The following is a 17,401-nucleotide window of genomic DNA, read 5'->3' on the forward strand; positions in this document are numbered from 1 at the left end:
GTGGCTTTGGCAGAACCACGGAACAGAAGCAGTGGTCACGCGGGAGAGATTTTGGGGGAACCGGAGATACGAGCCACGAGGGGAGGAAAGGCTCTGTGGGGTGGAACCAGGGAGGCAAAATTGCTGTGCAGATGTTGGGGGTGGCCCAGGCTAGGTGCAGCCGGGCCGGGGCAGGGGAAGGTGCACAGATGGTCACCTTTCTGTCAGGAAATGCCCGACGCTGCAGCAGGACGGGGATGCTGAGCACAGCTGTGCACATTTCCTGGTCCCCAGGATCCCTTGGGATCCTTGTGAGAGGAAGGGATGGTGTCGCAGCCCACACCTGACCCCACCCGGGACTCCTTCCTCCCCGACCCCGGTGTCGTCCCAGTATGTGTGCACATGTGTGAGAGAGAAAGGGCAGAGTGATGCTGACAGTCATTTGTGTGGGTGGCCTTTAAGGAACAGCTGAGAAAGAAGGGCAGTATTGTTCAGCGCAGCTTATTGCTGGTTGCCATCGATGGAAAAAGCGCATGTCCGGATTTTTAATTAGAAGAGCTAAGACATGAATTTTCTTTTTATTAAACATTTTATCTTGCCTGTATTTTTTTTTCTAATGTTTCCACTGGGTGGTACTGCAGGAATTCCTACCTTTTGCCTTGGATCTACCCTTCCCAGAAAGACGCCTCTGAAGCATAATAGGAGGAAGTCCTGATTTAGAAAGATTTTACAGTTTCAACACAATAGAAGAGTGTGGAGGATGCTCTGGCAGGAAGTGTTTCAGTTTCTGGATGTGGAAAAACCACCATCATTTTCTATCATGCAAAAGTGTTCTTACTACATTGGGTATATACTTTTGGCTTCACCAACTTATTATTTCATACAGAAAAGCTTTCAAGTTTATCTGAAAGATTACAGTTTCATTCCAGTGGGAGTGCTATGTAAGATTTCCTTTATTTTCGATTTTCGTAAAACTATCTTAAAGTATCTAAGCAAATAAACATTTTCTGGTGTTAAGACAACCACATATTTAAAAAATATCTGTTAAGGCTTTCTTTGAAGCTGAAGGCATTATTCCATTCTCATTTTAAAGATCATTTACGCAATGTGTTGGTCAAAAGGTTAACTTAGTTTTTTACTTTTAAAATACTCGTAAGTCGTAAAAAGTCTTGTAGTTTGATAACCCTCATGGATCGAGGGGGGCAGGGCTGGCCGTGTCCCTATTTTACAGATAAAGAAGTTGAAATACAGAGAAGATGACATCCTCGCCTGAGACCATGAAACTCTTTAAGGCCATGGCTGCGATGAGAATTTGTATGCTCTGACCTCCAGCTTTTCCCCTTGCGCACAGGATTGGATTTTATTAATATTAATAGTACAAAATTATAGGTAAAAGATTTTCCACTAAAAGGCCTATGAAATATAAGAATCAAAGGTAGTGTGGGGGAAAAATACTCACTGGAAATTAGGAAGCTCGATAAATTGAAGCTCAGATTTAAGGACAGCAAGATTTTAGGTAAGTTTTAAATCCAAATAATGCTTTTTTCATGTGCACATTGTGATCCGCCATGAAATCTCAAATACTGCTTTCTTAGAAGCTGAAACAGAGCTTCCCCAGAAGTGTTTGTTTTTAAAGGAGAAATCTGGAGCCCCTGCTGGGTGCAACACGGGTGCTGTCGTGTCTTTTCAGTGGGGTTCCCAGCCCATCCGTGTTCACACATGAAGTGTTTCTCATGATTCATTTCATTGTTACATGAGATACGCACAGGTTTGGGGCCCCTCTCTGGGGCCAGGCCAGACTGCATTCATTTCTGACTTGCATCTCGTTCTGCCGTCTTGTGCACACACCAAGTGGAAGGATGCATCTCTCATGCTGAGGAGGAGCTAAGTTGTAGAAGGTACAGCTTCTCGAGTCCTGTCTTCATAATCAAGAGCCAACCTTGGTTATTTCGTGTTGGATGAACCTGGAACGTATCTAAACCAATATACTAGATCTTTTTCAAAGGGAAATTGGTTTAAAAAATAATGATGGTGGGATAGGTTCAAAGGTTCTTTCTTAAATCAGAGCCCAGCTGGAACGACTGGCGTCTCAGATGAGGCAAGGCCAGAAATGAAAGAGGAAATTTCCCGGTTTGATTCCTCGTGGAAAGGTTGTATTGCCCTCTGAATTCAAATGAAACTTTTCTCTTAGCGGCGGTGAAGTGTGCCTGTAAGAAATGAAGCCTCTGCTAGGGGGAATGTGTGTGGTGATTAAGGACCTGGGCTTTGGCGCCACATGCCCTGGATACGAGTCTCGGCTTGCCTGTATGACTCCTGTGGCCATGAGCGTCTTATTTCACCTTTTTAAATCACGACTCCCTCATGGAGTATTAAATTTAGACAATGTGCGTAAAGCACTCAGCACATGCCTGGTACATAGTGAATGCTCATGAAATGTTAGTGTTGAAAAAGAAAAGCTCCTACTTAAAGAAGTAATGGATTTTTTTTGGTATGAGCCCTATTCTTGAGAATTCCATCGATTCTCAGCATTGCTGGTGGGGGAGGATATCACTAACATTTCCTTTAGAACGGGGCTCTTTATTTGGGATTTATGAATTATCTTTAGCGTTTTACAAACCCTGTGGAAATCCTGTGTATTTTGTATGAATATATATCTGTTTTTTCCTTAGAGAATTTCAGATTCTCAAAAGGGTCCACAGACCAAACACAGGAAGAAGATACTGCCCTGGGGATGTGATATTGTGTGTGTGTGTGTGTGTGTGTGTGTATGTATGTATCTATTCTCTGTGTGTGATTATATGCTTTAGGTTATTTATATGAAATTGCTGGTATTTGGCTGGTTTTGACCCATAAAAATAACAATTGTACATAGTTCAACCTAGTAGTTGGTGCTATTGTTAAGAAACATAATTTGAAACAGTATCATGAGAGAGATTATAATGAAGTATGATTATAGCTCATTTTCTATGTTATTTATCAAAGTCTCGCAAGTTAAAATTCGTCACGCAGCCTTGGACCACTAGTAATCATATCTATCCAAAATAACTTCTGCTGCGTACAGTATTGTGAAATAGTCTGAATTTTCACCAGCCTTGAAATTTCACTTATGGCTAGCTTTATCACATCTAACGAATCATTTTGCTGGTTCTACACTATTTTGATCCCAAGGACTACTGTTAGGAGAATTTGCTTAGCAGTTTTTCCCTGTTGACTTCATAGAATTAATTACTCCAGGGAGAAAAAAGTTCTCCATGGGTTTTCTTGGGCAAAAAGAATAGCAGTGTTCTTTCAGAAAGCAGAGTTTGCCGTCGTGTTGAGGGTTAAAACAGAGCTGACACACAAGGCAAAATGAAACCAGAGCTGCAATTACAAAGTGGGACAGATGTAGGAGGCCAGGTTTCCTGTGGCCCATTTTCCAGTTTCCTGCCTGCAACCTGCAGAAGAAGAGGAAGCTGAATGTTACCAAGTATGAGAACTGAAGGGGGATGTGCTTCCAGCCAGAATTAAGATACACACAAACAGCACGGGCAACAAAAACCTTTGCAAAGAAAGTGAATGTTTGGGTTTTAGTCCAAAAATGTCTAGGAAGGAACAAACTCATCTGTTGAAAGAAAAAGCATTGTCAGCAGAGTCCGTCCCTCTATGCAAGACTATGTGGGGGACCGGGGGACTGTCCCAGGTTGTAGGGACCTCTGCTTTTTATAGCCCTACTCATCTTTCAAGACGTGGTCTGCTTTTTTAATACAGTTGGTTACCTGAAAAGATTTTCCTTGCAACGCCCAGGACTTCGAAGTCTGTTTCCTGGGCCTGTTGATATATGAGGAAGGTGGATGTGGTTAACCGAGTGGCTATAATGAACTGCAGCCTCACTTTGGGAAGGCTGGGTGACCAGTTGGCTGCTTTGATCTAGCAGGCTTGTGTTCCTTTAACTGCCCAATAAAATTTTGTCTGATGTTTTCAAAGAAGAGATTAAATGGCGATCTGTGTGTTGAAGCCTACAGATTGCGCACTCTGTTTGTGTGGCTACCTGATGAGCCGTGTGGGGGGGACGCAGGGCTCAGGAGGTCAGACGATGCTGGAGAAGTAGACGAGTCCATCTTTCTCTGGAGGAAGAGAAGAGAAAAATAAAATCATTCTGTGTCTGGGCTCTTTAGCGCATTATAGAAGAGTCTAGATATTACAGTCCCTGCCTCAAGGGTAAAGAAATTGAGAGCCAAAGAAATTGAGATTCACTGCACACCTTTTTATTGAATGCCTGTTGTTTGCTAAGTGCTGTATTGGAATTTCTGGTTGACGCTAATGAAATGATGGCTAACGATAAATAGCTCCATTTGTAGAAGGCTTGTTGAAGGCTTCATAGACAGTGTATATGAAGGCGACATGTCAGCCTTGTTGCAGGCTTATAACGTACAGGGCACTGGGCCGAGCTTTTCTCATGCACCATCTCCTTCAAACGGACTTGCTTCTTTGAGATACAGAGAAATGCGTGTATGCTTCTGAGACCACCAATTATTTATTTACCCTGTGAGTTGATCACCGCTTCTTCAAGCCCAGGAAACACCTCTGTACCAGGAACATTAGGAAGTTCTGCGATGTTGCCAAATTAGGGATCAAAGAGGTACCCACGTGAGGCAGCCGAGAGGGAGAACAGGCCCTTTCCCATCTCCATGGGCCTAGTCTGAAAACGTGGGGTAAGATAGGGCTGGGTTGTGCAACGGTGGGGTGGGGTGGGGTGGGAAATGGCATGAATATACGGATGTGGGAGGAAGTGGAATGGCTCGAACACACTTTCCCAGGGGGCGTTAATGTAGCTATCCATTTACTTTTCCAAGGGAAATTCACCCATATAAAAGTCACCGACAAACCAATTGAATTGCTTTTAATATTCCCAGCGACAACACAGAGTTTCAGAAGGAAAGAGGGGTGGATCATCCATGCAGTAGATGGCGTATGTTGTTATTACAGTGGCCGTCAGCGATTTCCCCCTCCTCAGATGGAAGAGTTATTTGCAAAATCTTGCTAACTGTAAAGGATAAATGAATGCGCCTGAGCAGTGGCTACTTTCCCTCTCTTTTTCTGCTCTTTAAACTTTGCTCTTTAAGAAATGGACAATCTCCCTCTCTTTTTCTGCTCTTTAAACTTTGCTCTTTAAGAAATGGACAATCTGGAGATATTCGAAGAATGACTGAGCATACAAGCATTTGTAAATAGATAAAAAGAGCTTTGAGCACAGCAACTTGGCCTCACAGATGAGTGTTTTTTTAAAGGCCGTGGTTGACCATAATTAAAATGTCTTTTGAAAATAAGTTTTAATAGTCTTAGTTCCACCTGACACAAATCAAAACGACTTCAGGTATGGGCTGCATAGTTACCATATGTTATCCTTATTAATGCCTTAAAATGAGTGTGTGCTGAGTTGCTGCAGACCTCAAATAAGACATATTGTTGTTTTCCAATTCCTTGACTTAAGTACAGGGTTTGTTGTATATAACGAAACGGCTTCTGCTCTTTCTCTTGCACATTGATAACACTGTGGTACAGAAACCCTTGTTAGATGCTGCTTTGCACAGAGGAGCTTAAGAGAATTTTCGGGACGAAGTGTTCAGATTCATCCTCATTTCTCTAACCATGCAAGTTTTTTAAGAAGCAAAAAAGACGTGTACTTACTGAGCACCTGCTTTGTTCCTTACACAGTTTTTCTCCTTTCCTTGGGCTCTCTCGTTTTGGACTAATTTTGTTGTTATTGGCTAATTGCTTTAGTTCCCACAATATATAAGCTTTAGAAAATCAAAGATAATTCTGCCCCCCTCAACTCCCACCTCAGTATAACTTTAAAAATGAAACCAGGAAGATGCAAAGAGAAGTGTTAGGTTGCCATCAATAGAAAGAAGAACAAATAAGTGGGTATTTCGACTTCTAAGAATGGAAGCAAAACCCTCATGCTTTGCATAAAGATGCTGTGCAGCCCCGTCTCACATTAAGACGTCTGGCGCCACCTTGTGGCAGACAGGAAGAATGCCCGCTTCCAAGAAGACGCAAGCAGCTTCTGGGAGGGAGACAGCCTGAGAAGGGGCACCCACAGAGGGCAGGTCCAGGTTTTATGGGGCTTGAAGCTTAAACAATTTGAGGGAGGGGACCTTCTGTACCCCAAATTCCAAAAATTAGAAATACAAAGTCACTAGGACCCCTAGACTTGTGCAAAGTGATGGTCCCTGAGACATTATTATGAGTTGGCCTCGGGGGCGCAGGTTCCAGGTGACAAGCGATGCATCGATGCTTCGTGGGGTAAAGCTAACTCTCCCGTCAGCCCAGCGGCTGCAGCAGGCTTGGTGCAGTTTGAAGGAGCACAGTAACCCGAGCTACTGGGTGCCGTCTGTTCTTCAGGCTCAAGTGGGCAGTTGTCTCTGGGTAAGTTGCAGGTCCATTTCATTCCAGGCCCCGTGCTGATTCTGGCTTTGGCTTTTGCCATTGCTGCCCCCTCCCCTGCTGCCTGCTGTGAGGGGGACGTCTGCCTCTCTCCTCTCTAACTTTTGAAATTTTACCCACCCTTTAGTTTAAGGCTGTGCTCAGGCTCACTCCTCTGGAAGGCCTTCTCCAACTAGCTTGATCCTAAGCCGAATGCACCTTCCCTGCATTCGGTGGGAGGCAGTATTACTGAGTGGTTAAGGGCACAGGCTGTGGCATGTGCTAACCTCTGTTTTATTTATTCATTCATTTATTTGACAACTGTTTTCTGGGTGCCTACCTGGCGTTGATCTGAGAGATGAGGATGCGTTAGTAAGCAAGCAAAGGTCGTCCTCATGGCGTCAGTGTTCGAGAACAGTGCTTCTCTCAGCCATCTATGGAAAGAGACCAGTTTTTAAAATTTCCAACGCATTGTGGACTGATGATTTGGAGAAATACAAGAAAAATAAATTACTAGGAAAATAAAAGAAAAGGCAAAGATACCAAAATACGAGCCTCGATTTTTTTATTTTAGGCATAAAATTACATTTCAATAAATATAATTAGAATAATTACAAAATAACAAAATAATTACAAAAACTACATATTCATAGAAAATCCATATAAAGGCAATTAATAGAGAAGATCACTATTAATGCTGGTGACTTTCTGTCATTCAGTGATTTTAACCAAATAAGTTATAACTGAAACAGAGATTCCCATGTTATATGCCTATAAGCATACTTTATTTATGTTTTAAATTATTTTATTGAGGTCATATTTGTTTGTAACATTGTGTCATTTCAGATGTACATTATTGTATATCAGTTTCTGTATAGACTGCTTCGCCCACCCCCCAACCCCCTTCCTCTCTGGTAACCACTAATCTGTTATCTCTGTCCATGTGTTTATCTTTCATGTACGAGTGAAATCATGCAGTGTTTGTCTCTGTCTAGAGTATTTCACTTAGCGTAATACCCTCAGGGTCCATCCATATTGTTGCAAATGGCATGATTTTGTCTTTTTTTATGGCTGAGTAGTATTCCATTGTATATATACACCACATCATCTTCGTCCATTCACCCACTGATGGGCGCTTGGGTTGCTTCCATATCTTGGCTAGTGTGAATAATGCTGCAATGAACACAGGGGTGCATAAGTCTCTTTGTATTGTTGATTTCATGTTCTTTGGATGAATACCCGGTAATGGGATAGCTTATAACCACACTTTTAAAAAACACCATATTTATCAATATTTCACTTTTAATGTAGCTAAGAGTTTCTTCTTGCTGACTAATGAATTTCATCTGGGTTGAATACAACAATGCTACTTGCAGGAGATGATGTGTATAAACTACTTCTGTGTTTTGTTTTAATTACACTCGAGAGAAGCCAGCTTCTCAGAGGTATTTTCACACCTCTTTCAGCAAAACTGGGATGTTAATTTTTTAACTTTCATCTAAAATGAAGCAAGTATTGCTGCATTTTACGATTCATCTTCAATCCTTCATTAGTTGCCACTTCCAACCATTTATCCTGTAAAGTTATAGTTACATTTAAATCATCTTTTAATGAAATCGATTAATTCTAGATTTTTATACACTTTTGGGTTATAGTTGAAAACGGACCTTGAATATCACACATTTTAGCGTGGTCCTACTTCATGTTTCTGACTAGTCCATAGCTTGTACTAACAAGGTGAGCGTACTGATCACATACTTTGATGTAGTGACAATGTAAATTGCAGTAGAAGTCACTACATACTTACACTCGATATCTGTACTTATCTCATCATGGACTGGTGACCAACAGTTTGCACTGGTATGTTGGCCGCATGTTGAGTAGATCGTTGTAGGGGGCCCCTGCTCTGCCGCGATTGGACCTTAGTTTCTTCTTCTGCAAAGTGGGAACAATAATGGTATTTAACTCATAGGACTATTGCGGGAATTAAATGAGATAATGCAGGGAAAGTGCTTGGTATGTGGTAAAGGCTTAATAAATAATACCCAACATGTACTGAGAAGACAAAGACAAGGCTCTTGTAATTGGAAAAGACAGATTAATTAATGAGTGACTCACACTGCGAGACAGACTATGACGAGAGCTAAGAGGACTCCTGGCCTAGATGTGTTCACACGTATGTGCTTGTAAATTACTTCTATTTGGGACATCAGGGGTGGCCTCTTGACCTTCTCTGTCCTGCCCGTGTACTTATTGTGTGAGCCCGCTGATTCAGCATCAGGGTGATTACTGCCTTTTACTGCTGTCGCCCTGTGTCATGAGTGTCGGTCTTGTCTCCCACCCCTGGGAGGGAGCAGTTTTCACTTCTTTTGTGTGGAGTGTTCATTAGACCCCCAGTGGTCAGAGGAAGCGTGCCTGGCGTTAGTTAGTTAATGTGCCCTGGAGATTGGTAGCTAGTACCCTTGACCAGAGGGAGAGAATTCAAGATGCTCATGCTGTGATAGTCCCACGTGGCCTGACGGCTCTCAAGTAGGCAGAGGGCGGCACCAGGGTAATGAGAGTGATCAATACAGCAATCTACAGCATCCTTCTGAGGCTCCTTCCAGATTAAAGAATGAATCAACGATATTTGCATTCTTTAAAAACAAAAGAGTTGAAAACAGAGATTGAGGGTGGAAAGGAACCACTCAGAGTCCGCTTAAGTGTCTTTCCCCCTCTGTGCTAGTGGACAGACTTTACTCTTGGGCTACCTCCAGCCCTCTCTACTCCGCATCTGTTGCCCTGACTGGCCTCCCCGGGGAATGTAGCCATGTGGGCTCCATCTTCAGCAGTCATAAGCGTTGTTATCATAGGTGTCCCTTGGCTGTCATTTTAGAACACTTCTCTTTTCTCTTTGGGACCCAACCGCTCTCATCTACTTGAGCCCCTTCCCCTGCTCCAGGGACACCAGAGAGCTGGGAGCAGAACCAGCCCCAAGGGAAGTGTCAGCACCCAGGGGCCATCTTGGCTGGAGTCACCACAGCTTGGAGGCCTCAGGCAAGCAATTTAAATGAGTATTTCTTAAGCTGGGGTGAGAGAATATGTGCCCAGGAATCTGAGTTTTCTGCGAGAATTTTTAAAAATTTTTGTTCTTTCATTTTTCATGATGGTCTAAAAGAAGAAACATTAGCATGTTCCAAGTCACTTTATAAACAACAGTCACCGAACAGCTGAACAATCTCCCTGGGTTTCAGCGCCTGTTTTGGGCTCATTGCCTAATGAACAGTGAACCAAGGTGGACACAGATCTCGATGCTTCTGAGCGAGGGGAAGACGTAATGACCTCACAACAGGCTCTAAGAAGAGGTTTCCCTGTTGCTTAAAAATAAGAGTAATCATTTCAATAACACTCTGTACCAGGCATAGTTCAAGTGCATTATTCGTAACTCACATAATCCTTACCACAGCCCTGTAAAGGAGATTTATCATCTTCATCATCCCCATTTTACTTATGAGGATATTGAGGCACAGAAAAGTTAAGTAACTTACCCAAAGTCCCACAGCCAGATGGGCTAGTCTGGTTTCAGAATCTGCTCTCACCCACCGTGGAGCTTTCCAAAAAAGACACAAAGAAGTGGTTCTCTCTCTCACCTGCTGCAAGCTGTAGAAAATAATTGTGCTTCAGTGAAAAACCGTTTTTCGTCTAGATGCTAGAGAAAACCCCTGTGAACCATGTGATTCTCATTTTGTGGAAGCTATTTTACAGTCCTGTTAATTATCGATAACTGATAGCAAAATAATTCTTGTCTATAGATATGCAAATTCTGTTGTTATCGTGTTGAGCTGACTCCCCTCCCACTCTCAGTTTTGTCTCCAATTTGTGCCTTCGTTTCCGTATTCCTAATCTATAAATGCCTCCATTACCGAGATTCTGTTTTGAACTTGTGATAATGTCTTCCTAGTTCCTGCCTTGGTTAATGAGTGAAATAAAATCTTGAGCATGTCTTCATTTTTACATCTGTATGAGAGTCATGATTTTACTCATTTTTGAAAATTATTCTTTAACAAAGGAACTCTCAGCTTCTCAGTGAGGTCTTCCATGACCTTCTGCTCACACGCCCCAGGCTCCCATCCCTTTAAGCCGCCCTGTGTGCATGTATCCATAGCAGCGTTCTTCCAACATACTGTGTAACTTAACAGTCGTGTTTGTGGTTTATGTCCTTTCTCCCCCCACTGGCACCTAAGCCCCATGAGGACAGAGGGCTTCATCTCTTTTGTTCCTGGATGATGTTGCGGTCAGTGGCGGACCACATACATGATGGCGGTGCCATAACATTGGCACCGTGTAGCCTAGGTGTGCAGTAGGCTGTACCATCTAGGTTTGTGTAAGTGCACTCTGTGATGTTCATACAACAACAAAATGGCCTAATGACACATTTCTCAGAGCGTGTCCCTGATGTTAAGTGGCGTATGACTGTACCTGGATGGCTTCTTGGTGTAAAATGGACTCTCAAAAAAACCCAAAAACTGAGGGGCCTGCCTGGTGGCATAGTGGTTAAGTTCATGGGCTCTGCTTCAGTAGCCTGGGGTTCGCCAGTTCAGATGTTGCGTGTGGACCTAGCGCTGCTTGTTCAGCCACGCTGTGGCGGCATCCCACATAAAATGGAAGAAGATGGGCACAGATGTTAGCTGAGGGCCCATCTTCCTCAGCAAAGGAAAATTGAAAGAAGTGGGGAGGAAATTGGGTCTTTATAGTGTTTCGTAATATAAACACATCTTACTCAAAAGAACCTACGTTGCCTTAGTCGTTGCCTTAACCTTTTCGTGAGTGTGGGATGCCTTTCAACAAGACATTGTCTGTCATAGGTAAAATTAGTTGTCAATTTGAATGGGGGAGAGGAATCTATTTTACTTGTCAATTTCATCTTTTCATTATATAAGAATTATAAACCTTGAGGAGCTTATATCCGTTTTTGTTGTTTATCTTGAAGGGAGAAAAAATAAAAATGTGAATGAAAAAATTTGATTTGAATGTTGAAAATAGTTTGTCAACACTGGGGGCCTAGTAATTTTTTTCCCCTGCTCCTTTAAAAGGAGGTTTGCGTATTATTCAAATTTGGCAGACTTTAAATAGTGTAAGTACTGTACTCCACTGTGGGGAGGTATGGCCGGCCTATAAAGTACAAAGGAAAAGAAGCAGTTGGGGCAAATAGCAAGAAGCTTTGTTCTCTGGAGAGGTCTGGAAGTCGGTCTCGCCAGCCACTGTGACTGTTGTCTTTTTGGCTCCAGTAGAAATGGTGAGAGACGGTCCGTTGCAGGCGGCAAGACTGAGGCGAGGTCAGTGGAGTACAGAAAGTATCGAATGCTCGGGGGCACCTCTTCCTGTAAGAGCACTGATGCCTTTAAAGTGGGCCGATCCTCCTAAATATAAAAGTGCAGAGTCTGATTTTGCATAAAGAATGGCGTTAGAATAACTGATTACATTTCATACATTCAAAATGAGGTCTGGCCAGGGAAAGGGGAAAGAGAAACATTTTCTAATTAGCAAAAATTTCGATTTGGGGAATATTTTTAAAAGATTTATAGCATTTCTTTCATGTGTTCTATGTATTTTAAGCCGAGAGTTGTGGGAAATCAGTTAAATGAGGTTAGGCTGATGAAACATTTTAACGCAAATCAGGCCTCCATTTGCATAATAATGTATCAGACATAAATCTCAAGTATCAACACTTTCTTGAACTTTTTATTTAACAGTATGCTGTCTGAATTACTCACATTCGTTATAAAGGCAACCAGATAAGTTGGACTTTATTGTACCAGGACGTTAAGATATAGGACTTCATTAAGGATTCTAGGCATGAAGGAATTAATTTAGGAAAAAAAAAAAAACCACTTGAATTTCATTTGGATGAATTTGCTAGTATGTTAAGTGTTGGTGGTTGTCCGAAGGGTGTGCTCCCCTGTCACAGTGTTAGAATTTTTTCCTTTTCCAATGTCCCAGATGGGGCAAAATTTGTGGCTGGCAGAGGTGTGAAAGAACAGGAAGCGTGATTGTATGTGAAAACAGTTGTGTAAATGATGGGACTTTATCATAATGAAACACAGTGAGTGCTCTCGAACGGAGAGATCCACAGCAGTGATGTCCTCTGGTGGCTCATCACCAACCCCCCCTCCCTCCCCCCCTCACGGCCCCCCATGGACTCACACATTTTAATCACACTGATGGCTCTGGCCAAGATGGTGGGAGGGTCCAGAGCCCCCTTGGGGGACCACTGTATCCCAGAATTACTCCTGCTGAGTGTAGAAGGGGGTGACAGATGTTTGTAGGTGTGATTATAAGCTCACAGAGAAATGTTTTTGAGAGGAACTCATCTCTGAGTAATGTGTGCCTGGGATTTCCATCAGTAAAGATTTGTGTGACTGCACCATCGCTGGAACTGGTGGACCAAGCAGGATAGAGGAGTGGCCGAGGAGAGGTGGAGAAGAGGAGAATGAGGCGCTCAGCACTGGGTTTGACGCGCTTTAGGCAGGAGTGGCTTGATGCCTTAGTCACCTCCGGGGGAGCTGTGTTACTCACACTTAAGCCTTCTGAGTAATCCTCCAGTCCTCAGCTGTAGCCTGGCTGTGACGCCTCAGTGTGGGAGAAGTGAGGGGGCAGGAAGGGAATGTTCCACAGCCCACCCAGTGGCCACTCACACTCTGCTGGAGTCTGAGAGTTTGTTGGGGGCGACTCTGTGAGTCCCAGTTCACAGCTCTGTGCCTTCCCTTGGCCCCGTTCCTCTCCTCCAGAAGTCTAGGAGGCCCCTGATCCGGGGGTCTCCATCCCCACCATTTGCTCCTCTGCCTTGTCTATTTCTAATCCTTTACGTCTCCCTTTTCTTTCCCCCTTTCCGTCATCTACCCTGTGTTAGGCCATGGCCACAGCACCCGTGGTCATCACGTGGCGTGCTTGCAGTCCTCTGAGTAAAGACATGATCAGCCAATCCTCCTACATCTCATAGTGTACTTTTCTGTGTCCAGACACACCTCAGGGTTGTGAATGCAGGTTCTATAGTGTAAGGATATTGGCATCCCAGAAAGAGAGAATTTTTTTAAGCAAAAACATTGGGTATTGAAATAGTCAACTTGTGCTGTAACGATGCTGCATAACAAACTGCCCCTACAGTCACTGGCTCACAGCAGGATTTATTTTTCTCACGGGTTGGCTTCCGGATGCTGCTTCAGACTGTGGGTTGTAGGACTTGCCTCCAGGCTTTGGGTTGAACTCAGCTTGGCTCATTTTGGGGCAGCCCCTTCACAGCAGTAAGAGGAACACGAGAGAGAAAGTACAAACGTGTGAAGCCTCTTAGACCTTGGCTTAGAGTTGGCACGTTGTCCCTTCTCCTCAGCATTCCATCGGCCAAATCAAATCACACGGCCAAGTCCACATTTCACAGGGGAGGGGAAAATAATACTCCCTCCCCTCTAGTGCACTACTGTGCGATCACTTGAGCGAGGGAGGTACCGAAGGATTGAGAGCATTAATCCAGTCTGCCACATGGGTCCTCATAAGTTCTGCCTGGAGAACATGGCTCTGCTAGATGGGGTTGGAACGGCATGGAAAGGGATTCCGGGAAGCACAGGAAGCTCCGAGGAGTCCTGGTTGGTAGAAGCACTAACTGTAAAATACACAGAGATGTTTGACATGATGGTTTGTGTCAGTTAGAGGTGGGGGAGGTGCAGGTGGCTGACCACTTTCCTACCTGGCCGGCGCGCCACGGGCCCAGCAGTGCCTTCCATCCAGACCTCCAAACCCACTGGCAGCTGGCTGCCCTTTGGAGCAGGTTCCTCTGCACATCCACTTAAAGTTTCAAAGATATTTTAAAGGTTACTCTGAAGTATTTGGCCAAGAAAACACCAAAGAATTTGAGACAACTGTTAGCAATTCTTAGTGCCAATGTGAGAAGAAAGCTTGTGGCTCATCCTCCAGTAATCGGAAGGGTGGTTCGTATTAGCAGTTGGCGCCGGCACGCTGCTGCGTATCACAGCAGTTGTGTTTACAAGACTCACGAGATGCGAAGGCGGTTTTGATCCAACAGTGGAATGATTTACTCTCTTGCAGATTGAGTGGCCATTGTGGGGAAGATTGATTTCTCTAAAGAATATCTCCTTTAAAGAGCCATAAATAAAATGCCCTGTGGGTATTTGGACAACATTCCTAATCTGCTTTCCTTTAACTGAGAAGCCCACATTGCTCAGAGAAACAATAAAATGTGTTCTTTTGGCTAAACATGTGAAAGGAAATAAGGAAATGAATATTTGCTGCATGGCTAGGTATTTTCACATCTATTCCCGTGTGGAAAGCGAGAAAAGTAATTTGTCAGTCTGAAAGCTGCCCCTTTAAGAGGAATGCATGAGAGGAGTTGTGGAGTTGATAAAAAGATTGGTACAAATAACTCTCCCAAGGGACTTATTCTGGCTTCTGGGTCTCCCGGAGTCCAGCATCTTTCTCACTGCCCCCTTGTTCCCGTCACCCCTGGCTGCCCCCTGGGACTTCAGCGTCTCCTCCTTGCTATCTCAGGGGAAGATCCTAGTTCTCTCTGGCCTTGTCCCCGCCTCACAGCTTGGCTCTGAAGCTTCTCTCTGTTCCAGAAGGCAGTCCTCCATCCTCTGGTCCCTGGCCCCCTCAGCCCGGCACTGGAGTCTCACCCCCATCCTGCCCAGATCAAAACCCTGGGTGCTTCACGTATGCAGTGATGACATTGATCTGCATTGCACTTTTGAGGCCAGCCCAACCACCTCTTCTTTCTGAATTTAACGAATATTGATAAGACAAACAAATTATGATTATTATTACTAATATTTTTAGAATCAGGACCCATTGCCATGACAATCCTCAAATGTATGAGGTTGGGAAACTGCCCTGCGCTTATTGTGGGGTCCTGCTTTTCACAATAGATAATGGACTAGAGACTGACCATAGAGGAGTTGTAGGATGGGCAGAAACAGATGTAGTGTGCTGTGTGGAATCGTTTGAATGGGGACTAATTCTATGTTTTCTTCGTCATTTTTTCACGTTAGTCCCCATACAATCCTGTCACCTGCAGGGATGTGTGTGGCCCATACGAGGATTCCAGGGCTTCCCTGTATTTCCGAATCGTGGCCGTTTACAAAAATGCAGCCAGAAGGCACCTGATTCAGAGGGGGCTGCGGAGGTGGACGGGAAAGCAGCTTGATTAGGTGCACTGGTCGGGGGGAGGCCGGAGGGGAGCTGAGGCCCTCCTCCCGAAGGCCCTCCTGCTGCGTTGCCATCTGCACTGACGGCTCTGCCCTGGCCCCCTTCCTCCCCAGGCATGGAGAGTGCAATCACCCTGTGGCAGTTCCTGTTACAGTTGCTGCTGGACCAGAAACATGAGCACCTGATCTGCTGGACGTCCAACGATGGTGAATTCAAGCTCCTCAAAGCAGAAGAAGTGGCCAAACTGTGGGGACTCCGAAAAAACAAAACGAACATGAACTACGATAAGCTGAGCAGAGCCCTGCGATACTATTACGACAAGGTAAACCCCTGCCTGCCTTCCAGGCAGCCGTTGGGGCCAGTGGAGCACCACCTGCACAGTTCGTTCGGACAGCAGGTCACAGTGTTACCGTGAAGCGAATTCGAAAATCCAATAGAGGCTGTTTATGCAGAGAGGTTTTTTTTGTTGTTTCCTGGAAGCCCTTTGGGTGTTACTCTGGGTCCAGTTTTCTTCCCTCTGCCTTTTCCTCTGTAGTTGCTGCAGAACTTTGCCAACCACAGAAATTAGCTGTAGGGAGGTTCTGGGGCTTGCCTCGTGGTTAGTTGCTTGAGTGACAGAAGGAATGTGAAAATCTAGAAAGTCTTTTGATCCCATCTGGTTTGTAGTTCCCTCAAACGGGCCTTCCCTGGGGAGTGGTAGCTTGGGTAAGTTATGTGACGATTGAGTGCCTCAGTGTCCTCGTTTCTCAAATGGGGCTCACGATGGTATCATCTTGGGGGTGTTGGGAAGACGAAACGAGCTGTTACCTGTTAAGCACTAAGAACAATGCCTGGTACCTGGGGTTTCCTACTCTGTGGGAAACTTCCCTAATTAAAAAAAAAAAACCGTTTTCCTTTTTAAGTCGCAGAGATGAGTCAGAGGGCTTTGTGAAGTGGTAACACAGCATAGTTGCCAAAGCCAGGACAGTGGGATGAATTTTAATGCATTTCTGGAAAAGCAGTTCCTGTGCCTCCTAGGGCAAAATTATTGCCATTTAGGGGTAATTGTTTCAGGCCTGTGATTATTGACCATTTCTGTGTGGATCTGTTGTTGCTGAATCTTTAGCCTCATAGACATAAAAACTTATAGTCCTAATGAGGGTAAGCTTCTGTTCTGGTTTTACTGCTCATATTGAAAGGTGAATTAAACACTGATTTAAATATTAGTTCCTGATCTGTATTTAAGTGCCTTCCTTCTGCCAACCTCTTTGGAATTCGAGACAGAAGGATTACACATTTCAGGAAGTGGTGGCATCATTAATTATAAAGTGTTCCTTTATATGATCGTAATTGTGTATGATTATGTCATTGAAATGTTAAAGGTGCTTTCCTTTAATGTAGCAATTAATTAATCCTGGCTTAATGCAGAGTGCTGCGAAGATGTAAAAGCACTTCTTGCAAATTGCACTGTCTGATGCTGCCTCGCAGATGGTTTATTGTTTTGCGTTTTCCCCAGGTTGTAAGTTACACAATGGGAATTGGAGCCCTCTGAAGGAAAACAGTCATCTTGCCTGCTGGCAGGGTACCTAAAAGCATGGCTTTGAGACAAAAAGAAAAAAATTTCATTGTTTTAAATCAAGGTATCAGAGAAAAAGAGTCCTGCCTCCGTGTCTGTGACTTGGTTTTCCCTCTTCATGGGGCCTGGGTGTTGGAGTTGACTGTGTGTCCTCAGCCCAAAGGGAGGTTGTGGGCTGGACACACTCCTCAAAAGACTGGCAAAGCCATCGCTGCTCAGACCACACCTGGTCCCCTGTGAGCGGATTTTTCAAATCTCTAGGGAAAG

At 44.2% G+C, this 17,401-nt stretch overlaps 1 protein-coding gene across 1 annotated transcript in view; it reads left to right on the forward strand.

Moving 5' to 3' along the window:
- ELK3 (ETS transcription factor ELK3) overlaps positions 1-17,401 on the forward strand; it is a 66,314-nt gene that overhangs the window by 11,469 nt on the left and 37,444 nt on the right. Inside the window, exon 2 of the mRNA XM_023631146.2 lies at positions 15,693-15,901. Coding sequence (XP_023486914.1) covers positions 15,695-15,901 — 207 coding nt within the window. The 5' untranslated portion in view covers positions 15,693-15,694. The remainder of the gene's footprint in view (positions 1-15,692; positions 15,902-17,401) is intronic.

The sequence above is a fragment of the Equus caballus genome, chromosome 28, assembly GCF_041296265.1.
Source record: "Equus caballus isolate H_3958 breed thoroughbred chromosome 28, TB-T2T, whole genome shotgun sequence".
Classification (NCBI taxonomy): domain Eukaryota; kingdom Metazoa; phylum Chordata; class Mammalia; order Perissodactyla; family Equidae; genus Equus; species Equus caballus.